Source organism: Volvox carteri (genome assembly GCF_000143455.1).
Source record: "Volvox carteri f. nagariensis unplaced genomic scaffold VOLCAscaffold_38, whole genome shotgun sequence".
NCBI classification, from domain to species: domain Eukaryota; kingdom Viridiplantae; phylum Chlorophyta; class Chlorophyceae; order Chlamydomonadales; family Volvocaceae; genus Volvox; species Volvox carteri.
Window position 1 is genome coordinate 94,911 of NW_003307581.1, and position 9,135 is coordinate 104,045.

The window sequence follows — 9,135 nt, forward strand, 5'->3', positions numbered from 1 at the left end:
CGAAAGGTGTTGTGTGGCTCCAAAACTTAACCTCCCGCCAATACTGCCGCCCTGGGAGCGAGACCACATGCCCCTGCAGACCTTCCGTCGTCGCAGAAATGTCCCCGAGCCACCGCACGTCCAAGCAGCCAACCCTCACCTGCGCTCCTCTGCCTCCTGCCGCTGCTTCTGGATGTCCGCCGCTAGCTGTGTCGCTGTGACCAGGCCCGCAGCGGTTCCGTCACCCATACGAGCAGGAGGGCCCGCGCCAGAGGACGGCCCCGGTCCCGGGGGTCTGCGCGGCGGCGATGCGTCCGGGCTATCATGTCGTTGCCGCCGCCGCGGCGGCGACGCGTCTTGTACGGCACCTCTCCGCAGCGGCGATGCGTCCGGGCTGTCGTGCCGTTGTCGCCGCCGTGGCGGCGATGCGTCCTGTACGGTGCCCCGACGCGGCGGCGATGCGTCCAGGCTGTCGTGCCGTTGCCGCCGCCGTGGCGGCGATGCGTCTTGTACGGCGCCTCTCCGCAGCGGCGATGCGTCCGGGCTGTCGCGTCGTTGTCGCCGCCGTGGCGGCGACGCGTCTTGTACGGTGCCCCGGCGCGGCGGCGATGCGTCCGGGCTGTCGTGCCGTTGCCGCCGCCGTGGCGGCGATGCGTCCGGGCTGTCCTGCCGTTGCCGCCGCCGTGGCGGCGATGCGTCCTGTATGGTGCCCCGACGTGGCGGCGATGCGTCCTGTATGGTGCCCCGCCGTGGCGGCGATGCGTCCGGGCTGTCGTGCCGTTGCCGCCGCCGTGGCGGCGACGCGTCCGGGCTGGTAGAGCGTCTGCCAGGCCCAGCAGGCAGCCTGGCATGGGTTTCCGCTGCCGAAACCCATCCAGAGCCAGTCTTGACCTGCATGATGGTGCATAATAGTGCACGAGGAGAACTTTTTCCATGCGGTTCTCTTCTAGGCTCCAGTGTCGTTATGCCACAAGTAGCTTACCTTTTCAATTTGTTTAATCAACGCCGCGGCCTCTTCTGGGTTAGCAATTGTAGGGGCTTCTGCAGCATGAACGAGCCGTACGAGGACTGGTAAAGCTCCAAACTCCGGCGGGCCGTACCGATGGAGTGCAGTACCGGGTTGAGACTGAGACTTACCGTCATCCTCTGTGTCCTCTTCTCCCACGTTCGTCCGCTTCCCGGTGAGCGTACCCCGTCCCGTTGGGTCCACCGTATTAAACCCCGACACGTCCTGATCCACAATCCGGACGGCACCGCCCGCTTCCGGCGCAGCTTTCTTTTTCTTTTTGCGCTTCATTGCTTGGGCGCCGTCTCCTGAGTCCCCGCAGGCATAGTTCTTGGCCAAGTACGCTTGAAGAGCGCTGTTCTTGGGTGCGGCGTCTGTCTTTTTCTTTTCGTCAGCTCGTAATACTGATTTCCCTGCAAACAGGTTATCATCTTTGCTAGCTCGAGTAGTCGGTATGGTTTGACGAAACGAGAAAGACATACGACTGAAAAGCCTTAAGACAAAGGTTCGGAAGAAACGTGTCAGCAGCGGATTTTCATATTATATATGGATGCCTTCATGTATAATCATTATAGCGGGCTTAGCGATGTGGCAACTTATTTTGTTTGGTTAAGCCGGTTAGTACGAGCCAGCCGGTCTGTTGGACCTGCTCTTTGCAGGTTGGATTGTCGTTTCTCATGCACCGAGTCGTCCAGGTTGAAACTCGACTTGGCGCCTGACAAAAGAGGCGACCTCCCCGTTGTCAACTGTAGGCTTTGGGTAGCCTTTTCTTTTCTTGGACCGGGTTGGACTCATAAGCTGAATTGGATGCTGTCTTCAAAGGATGGTTGCTATAATGCGCTAGGCTCTGTGTGTGATCTGAAATTTAGGCGCTGAAGTACCTGAGCCTTGGTCGAGGCCACAGCACCTGCCGCTCTCCCAGGCCCGGTGCAAAGCATGGATCAGGAAGATGAATACGGAGGGCTTTTCTTGGTATCGGTGGACGATCTTGGCGCACCTGGGCTGTGGGCATCCACCAAAGATGTAAGCCGTTAAGTTGGACCTCCGGTCAACCCTCCGATGTGTCCCCATGCGACAAGGCACCCGGGGGCCCGTATCACGTAGGCAGCGGCGGCACCCGTAACCCATCACGCACCGCGCCCCTTCCCCTCAAATCCAGACTTCCCGATACTTAGTAGCACCGGTCTTACCGGCTCGGGCGCTTGGACTGGGACTGAATCCACAACGCAAACTAACTGGGGGGTTTCTTCTAGCTGCACAAAGTCCCACTAACTCAAATCCAATGGAGGCCTTTCTTGTCCTCCTCCTAACCCAACATCCCACTTTCTGTCTTCCCGCCTCCCCCCAACACACACACACACAGACACGCTATACACAGACACACATACATACATATATACATATATACATGTGTTTCGGCTTCGGCCCCCGGCTCTCGCGGCCCACAGTGTAATCTAAGTCATACATACATACATACATATACGTCCCTCGGCTCCCTCGTCCCCCCGCACCCGCCACTCCCCTCCCCAACGCTAAATAAAATACAGCTTCTGGAGTCTCGGTCCGTGCTGCACGGCCTGGTGCTCCGCAACAAACTGGGGCGAGCAGTTACGGTGGACAGACTAGCACTCCAGTAAGTAGGGCTTGAGTACGAGTCATGGTACGGGCAATGGATACGAGCCGTACAGTCGTTTTTAGTTGGGGCTGCAAGCGAATTCTCATGAGAGCCGTGGGCCGGCGGGAGAGGGGGAGGTCTTCTCAAATTGTCACTTCCATGGAGAGGCCTTTGCCTATCGGACTTCTGGACTTCCGGACGATGACTTGGGTTACCGGGGGTTCGTCTGCATGTGGTGCTACTGGCAGATTTTCCCGCGACTCCCGCGACTTCCTCTCTCTCTCTCTCTCTCTCTCCCCACTTTTCGCAAATCTTTCCGCCATCCCCATCCCCATCCTTCCAGCTTCAATCGCGTGGGGTTCGTCTTTCCCCATCCTTCCTCCAAACCGTTCTGGGTCGCTTCCCTTTTCTTCGTCCTCTCAGACTGGTGCCCAGTGGCGACAAGCGGCTTCAGCGGCTGCGGCCCTTCGCACACAGCCCCGTTGTGTGGTTCCGTCACCCCTACGCGCACCTGCTGCTGGTGGGGGCCGATATGGGGTTTGCTTGGGGGGAAAAACATCAGCACAGTGTGCATGGCTGTGTGTCTGTATGTGTTGGAGATGTGGCCAGTGAAGAACGCCACAGGTTTTGCTTAATGGGGAAGTGGGGGCAGCGGCGCATGGGGGGTGGGGGAGCCCCGACTCAGAGGGACCGGGGGGGGAGAACAACGGCTTGCGACCGAAGCTGCTGTGTCGCGGTGCGTTGAAAAGAACGTTTTACGTCTTCCAGATGGCCGAATGGGCAACGTATCTGAATCCTTTGAGGTTGGCAATTGGGGTAAGCCGGTAATGGATGTCCTGGCCATGGCAGCTGCGGTGGCAGTGATGGAGGTGGCGGTGGGGGTGTTTTCAGGTGTCCACTTTGAACACGGCCGAGTACCGCAGCGTCCTCAAACCCGCACTCAAACGAGCTATCGCGGACCTGGAGCGGGACTGGGGGGGCCCGCCGTTGCCGGGGCCGCCGCCGCCGCAGCCCAGCGGCATGGGCGCCCTGCTGGGCGGCAGCGGCGCTGCCTCCGCCGCCGCGGCGGCACCAGCAGGCATGCTGGGCGCGGAGTGGTTCATCGTGTATGTGCGGCCGGCGGAGGTGGATGTGGCGGACAAGGCGGCCAGAAAGGTGCGGGACCGTCCTGGGTTTGGGAATGTACGGCGCCTTGTGTTGTGATGGGCGGGAAGGTTGGACCTTCGGCTGAGGACGGGGAGGGGCAGCAGCAGCAGCAACAACAGGAGGAGTACGGCTTGATTGGTAGTTACATAGTGGGAGACTGTCTGCAGCACCGACATAAGTACAGAGCTACATAAGCTTGGTTGTGAGGGGGAAATGATGCACAGCTATTCGGGCCCGAACACCCAACCCTTCATATCTACCGCTTGACCTGCGAAGAGACACACACACACATATATATACACACACAAAGGCACACAACACAGAATACGAAAGGCACGCGGCTCGTCTTAAATAGGAAACTCACGCGCACACATTCACACCTCGATTCACACGCGCTTACGCACACGCACTTCTTCTCGCAGGTCTTTGACAAGCTCAAGGACGACTTCTCGTCGCGGGGCCGCACCCGGGTGATTCGAATCGACCCGCCCAAGGGGTACTCCGCAGCCGCCGTGGCGGCGGTGATCGGGGCCTCGGGAGCCGCTGGCGGCGGCGGCGGCGGCGGCAGCTGGGCCAACCTGCGTGGTGCTGGTGCTGGCGCTGGCGCCGCCGGGGCCGGGGCCTCCTCCTCCTCTCTTCCCCACCCCGCCGTCGTGGCCTACCCCGGTTTCCTCCCCAGCGCCATGCTGGGCCTGGAGGATCTGGAGCTGTGTTTGCGGGAGTGCGTGAGGAACAGCTTTGAGTCCCGACAGGCGGCGTATATGGCGGAGGTGCGTGTATGCATGATGTATGTGTGTATGTGTTAGGTTGGGTGAGTGGGTGGGTATTTGGGGGGAAGGGAGGGAGCGGAGAGGGGTTTGGGGGGAGGCGCGGGTGTGGGAGGTGGCAGGGTTCGGGAACCTGGTCGGTACGGCCGGTTACCATCCAGGTAGAGCGATGACTCGCTGTGTACGTGAGTGACATGGTGGCTTTCCTACTGACCGGCCTGATAACACTGAACATAACTATGTCGTGGCGTGATGTGATGTGGGGTGCTGTGGTGTGATGTGATGTGCTGTATCGTGTGCTCTGTCGTGTCGTGGTGTGGTGTGGTGTGGTGTGGTGTGGTGTGGTTGGCTCCCCCGCCCAGGGGCCCCGCCGGGCAGTCGGCAGTCGGCACGCCTTCGACGGTGAACTCCCGCTCTCCCCTCCCCCTTTCCTCCCCCCTTCCTCCCCCTTCCTCCTTTTTACGTTTGCTACTCTCTTGCCCTGGCAGCAGCTTCAATCGTGTGTGGTTCGTCTTTCCCCTTCCTCCCCCCTTCCGCAGGTTCAGCGGCTGGCCAACGAGCGTCGCGACCCCAACTGGTCCTTCTCCTCCCTCTACCTGGTGAAGGACTCCCTGGCGCTGCTGCTGGAGGGCTGTGGACTGCACACGGAGGCGTACAAGGAGTGAGGGCGGACACACAAGGGAGGGCGGGAGACGAACCACGAGCGAATGAAGCTGCGGGGGGAGGGGAGGGGGAAAGGGAACGACCTAAGAATAATGTGTCGGAGGGGAGGGGGAGAGGCGAGAGTGGAGAGCGGAGCAAAGTGGAAGTCGTGTGTGTGATTTCCCCCTCCCCCTCCCCTCCCCGGGTGGACTTCGGACTTTCCACTCCCCGGCCTTTGGACGCCGGCAGTTACATTCGGGTTTCCTTGCATATGACTCCCCCGGGGTGCGTGTATGTGTGTTATGTATGTATGTATGTTGTTACAGGGTGGTATAGCTTCACCAGCGGCCCCCTTTCCCTTGGAGGCAGTTCCCTGCTCTCCCCTGCGAGAGAGGCACCCTAATCCAGTCACCCCATCCGAACTTCAGAATGTATTCGTTGGGTTCAGAAACTCACCACCAGCATCCAACCAAATCTAGCGGATCAACGGCGCCTCAACTGAGTATGTATGTATGTATGTATGTATGTATGTATGTATGTATGTATGTATGTATGTATGTATGTATGTATGTATGTATGTATGTATGTATGTATGTATGTGGTCGCAGGTTCCGGCAGTACCTCTTCGCGTCCCAATCGCGGTTGCTGCTGCGACTGGAGCGCCCGGTGGATGTGGCGGAGCGGGGCCTGCGGTTCATCGGCGCACTGGCGGCGGAGCTGAGAGAGCGGGAGCAGGAGGGGGAGGGGGAGCGCGTGCCGGCGGCCGGTGCTGGCGGTGTACGGCCGCTGTTCACGGAGGTACGGCACATATGTTATGTAAAGGCCGACCGATCTTTCCCCGGCTGGCTGTGTGCGAGGTGGCCGTCTATGGACTGCTGCCTTACCCCTCCTCCTCTTCCTCTTCCCCATCTATCTTCGCCGCACTCTTTCTTCGACTCCCCCTCCCCTTTGCTCCCCCGCAGCACTCTTTCCTTGGTAGCAGCTTCACTCGCTCGTGGTTCGTCTTTCCCCCCTCCCTTTTCCTTCGTTCCTTCAGTCGTGCGACACCGCGCCGCCCTCACCTAGGGCGGCCATCGCCGGCCTGGGCGTCATTGGCCCTCCAAGTAACCGCAGCTGACAGGTTGCAGCTGCATTTGCCCCCACCCCACCCCACCCTCCGTATTCGTCTATCTCTGGTGGTATCAGCTCCACTCGCCTGTGGTCACCCCCACCCACACACGCACTCACAGCCAGTACCCCCACCTTCCCTCTCACCACCTGCCGCCTTCCCACAGGCCTGGACTCTGTCGGCCTGCCTTGCCGTGGTGGCGGCTGTGACTGCGTCCGTGTTTGGTCGGGAGACCTCGCTCGCACCGCCTCTGTACGCTAGCGGCTTTGCCGGCGGCGGCGGCGGTGGCGGTGGCGGCGGTGGTGGTGGTGGTGGTGCTCACGCACGCGCGCGCTCTTGGGATGTGTCTGGTTTCGCTGTTTCCGGAGATCTCGCCGCCGCGGGTGAGTTTGTTAATCACTTACACACATATGTACGCAACCTCTCCCTCTCTCCCTTTCTCTCTTTCCCTCTCTTTCCGGTCCCCCCTACTCTTTCCTTGGCAGCAGCTTCACTCGTTGGTGGTTCGTCTTTTTCCCCTTCTCTCTCTCCCTTGCTCTCACCTTGGCCCCGGGACAACCCACATCCTCATTGGCGTGTTTGTCGGAGTGTGATACGTGTACCGCGTCGTCGTCACGTATCCGGGTCATTCTTCGCGGTCTTCGTGTCTGTTCACCATGTCGTACACTCCCGTTCTATCTGTCGAAATCACAGGACCCGCACCTCGTCCCGCATCGCGGGGTCTGAGGGCGCCTGGTCATCATGGAGCGGCGGCGGAGGAGGCGGCGGCGGCGGCGGGGATCGGCGGGGGGCCTAAGTCGCGTACGGGAGTCCAGCAACGTAGGCAGAGGCTCCCGGCACAGCGCGATGCGGCCATAGCCTCGCAAGACGTACAGCATGTCGTACAGCATATCATACAGCATGTCGTATACTATCGAAGGTTATTAGATAAGGATGGCCGTGGCATTGGGCCGGCTGTCACGGCGCATGCGGAAGTATTCAGTGGGGGAAAGGGGGGAAGGGGACAAGGCCCAACTACCCACTATCACAACAACCGCCAACTGCCAACCGCCTCCACACGCACAAGTCCTCCTCCCCTACGGAACCCCGCACACACGGCGCATGTGAAGTTGCTTCATCGGCGCTCTGTCCGTCAACCTATGCCTCCCTCACCCTCTTTGTGCCCCCTCTTTCCCCCTCCCCTCTCCTCACCCTTTACCAGCGGAGGGAGGCCTCGGCGCCTCATCCTTCCCTCTCCAAGATGAAGATCCCGCAGCCGCCGCTGTGGAGGTGCCTGACGGCCGGCCGGAGGTCGTTGCCGACACCGCAGCGGCAGCGGTTGCGGCTGCCGCCGCCGCCGCCGCCGCCTCCTCGGGCCACTTGGACTGGCAGCTGTGGGTTCCCTTCGAGGCGGAGGTTCCCCCCCTGGACCCCACGGCCCTGTGTGGTCAGGCCATCGCGCCGGGGACGCTTGCGGCATCGAGGTACGTCAGAGAGCCTGCAGGGGGGCGCTGGGTATGCGTGTGTCCGGGTGTGCGTGTGGAAAGCTTGGGGTGCTCTGTCCCCCCACGCCCTGTTCCCCTACCTCCTTTACCTCTTCACTTCCTCCCGGGTTCCTGCGCCCTCTCCGTCCTCCTCCGACTACCCCGGCTCCACAGCCCCCTAGCTGGGTCCTACGGGTGCCACGTCACGGCACGTCATGCCACGTCATGTTGCACACCCGTCCGGGTCCTGACCGTGCGTTATGCGGGACGTCATGCGGCACTGAATCCTGCCTCTCCCCCACCCCCGTCCTGCCTTCATGGCCTCATGCCGCGCAGACCCACTGACGCCGAGGCGCTGCTCCGCCAGGGGACCTTCCAGGTGGGGCTGGGGGGCCGCCTGCCTTGGCGGCCTGGACACGTGTGTATTTGTATTCATGTATGCATACATGTACGTATGTGTGTATAGGGGTTGTCCCCTTTCTGCCACCATGCTGGATGGCTGGATGCGTGATGCAGCCATCACGCGCACGCGGTGGTGTGTCCCTCCCCAGTCTGCATACCCCTGGCCCTTGCGGCACTCCGGATCTGACCTGACCCAACATCACATATGAACTGAACTGAATTGGCCTGAACTGAATTGGCCTGAACTGAATTGGCCTGAACTGAATTGGCCTGAACTGAATTGGCCTGAACTGAATTGGCCTGCCGTGGGCCCCTTCCTTCCATGACGCCCTCCGCCCCCTGGTGCAGAACTTCCTGTTGGCCCTGGCGCACCTCTACAGCTCTGCACTGTCAGCTTTGCTACGAATGGCGCAGCGTGCGGCGTTGCTCGTCCATAAGTCGGAGCCGTCGTCACCGGCGCCGGCGTCGGCGCTGGCGGCGGCTGCAGCCGCCACCGCGGCTGCCCAAGGCGCCTCGACGGCCGTGGCGGCCGCGGTTGATGCCGACAGAAACAGTAGCGGCGGTAGCGGTGCCGTCCCCACAGCCGCCGCTGCCGCCGCCGCTTCTGGTTCTCCGGCCGACGAGTGGGACAGCTTTCTGGAGGCTTGGCGTCACGGGCTTCGGGAGCTGGCGCCGCAGTACACGTGTAGAGGCGTTGTGGGCATGTTTGTCGACCAGGTACGACACTTCTGCCGCTGGCGGCTGCCGCTTCTCTCTCTCTCTCTCTGTCTCTCCCCCCAAACTGCCCAATAGGGAAAAGGGAGCACTCCATAATAAAAAATCTTTATAATAACGATAACTATCGTAACCACCATAACCATCATAATTACCATAACGCAACTCATTTTTCCGCCACCCCCAAACCAGGCGGAGCGACCATTTAATAACAAGTACAGAATTTCGCTTCCTCGTCCTCAACCAGGTTACCCGACAGACATCCAGTTCGGTTGAATCGTCCACGTGCTGCC

At 60.8% G+C, this 9,135-nt stretch overlaps 2 protein-coding genes across 2 annotated transcripts in view; one reads left to right on the plus strand and one right to left on the minus strand.

Annotated features, from left to right (window-relative positions):
• VOLCADRAFT_94528 (uncharacterized protein) overlaps positions 1-1,465 on the minus strand; it is a gene marked incomplete at both ends in the record, with an annotated part of 4,497 nt that extends 3,032 nt beyond the window's left edge. Inside the window, 3 exons of the mRNA XM_002953766.1 lie at positions 140-870; positions 962-1,020; positions 1,117-1,465. Coding sequence (XP_002953812.1) covers positions 140-870; positions 962-1,020; positions 1,117-1,465 — 1,139 coding nt within the window. The remainder of the gene's footprint in view (positions 1-139; positions 871-961; positions 1,021-1,116) is intronic.
• A 456-nt stretch (positions 1,466-1,921) lies between these two features.
• VOLCADRAFT_94529 (uncharacterized protein) overlaps positions 1,922-9,135 on the plus strand; it is a gene marked incomplete at both ends in the record, with an annotated part of 21,393 nt that continues 14,179 nt past the window's right edge. The window contains 12 exons of the mRNA XM_002953696.1: positions 1,922-2,008; positions 2,533-2,618; positions 3,024-3,120; positions 3,492-3,755; positions 4,169-4,516; positions 5,053-5,174; positions 5,764-5,953; positions 6,430-6,646; positions 6,957-7,082; positions 7,465-7,726; positions 8,063-8,105; positions 8,477-8,845. Of these exons, the coding sequence (XP_002953742.1) occupies positions 1,922-2,008; positions 2,533-2,618; positions 3,024-3,120; positions 3,492-3,755; positions 4,169-4,516; positions 5,053-5,174; positions 5,764-5,953; positions 6,430-6,646; positions 6,957-7,082; positions 7,465-7,726; positions 8,063-8,105; positions 8,477-8,845 (2,211 nt within the window). The remainder of the gene's footprint in view (positions 2,009-2,532; positions 2,619-3,023; positions 3,121-3,491; positions 3,756-4,168; positions 4,517-5,052; positions 5,175-5,763; positions 5,954-6,429; positions 6,647-6,956; positions 7,083-7,464; positions 7,727-8,062; positions 8,106-8,476; positions 8,846-9,135) is intronic.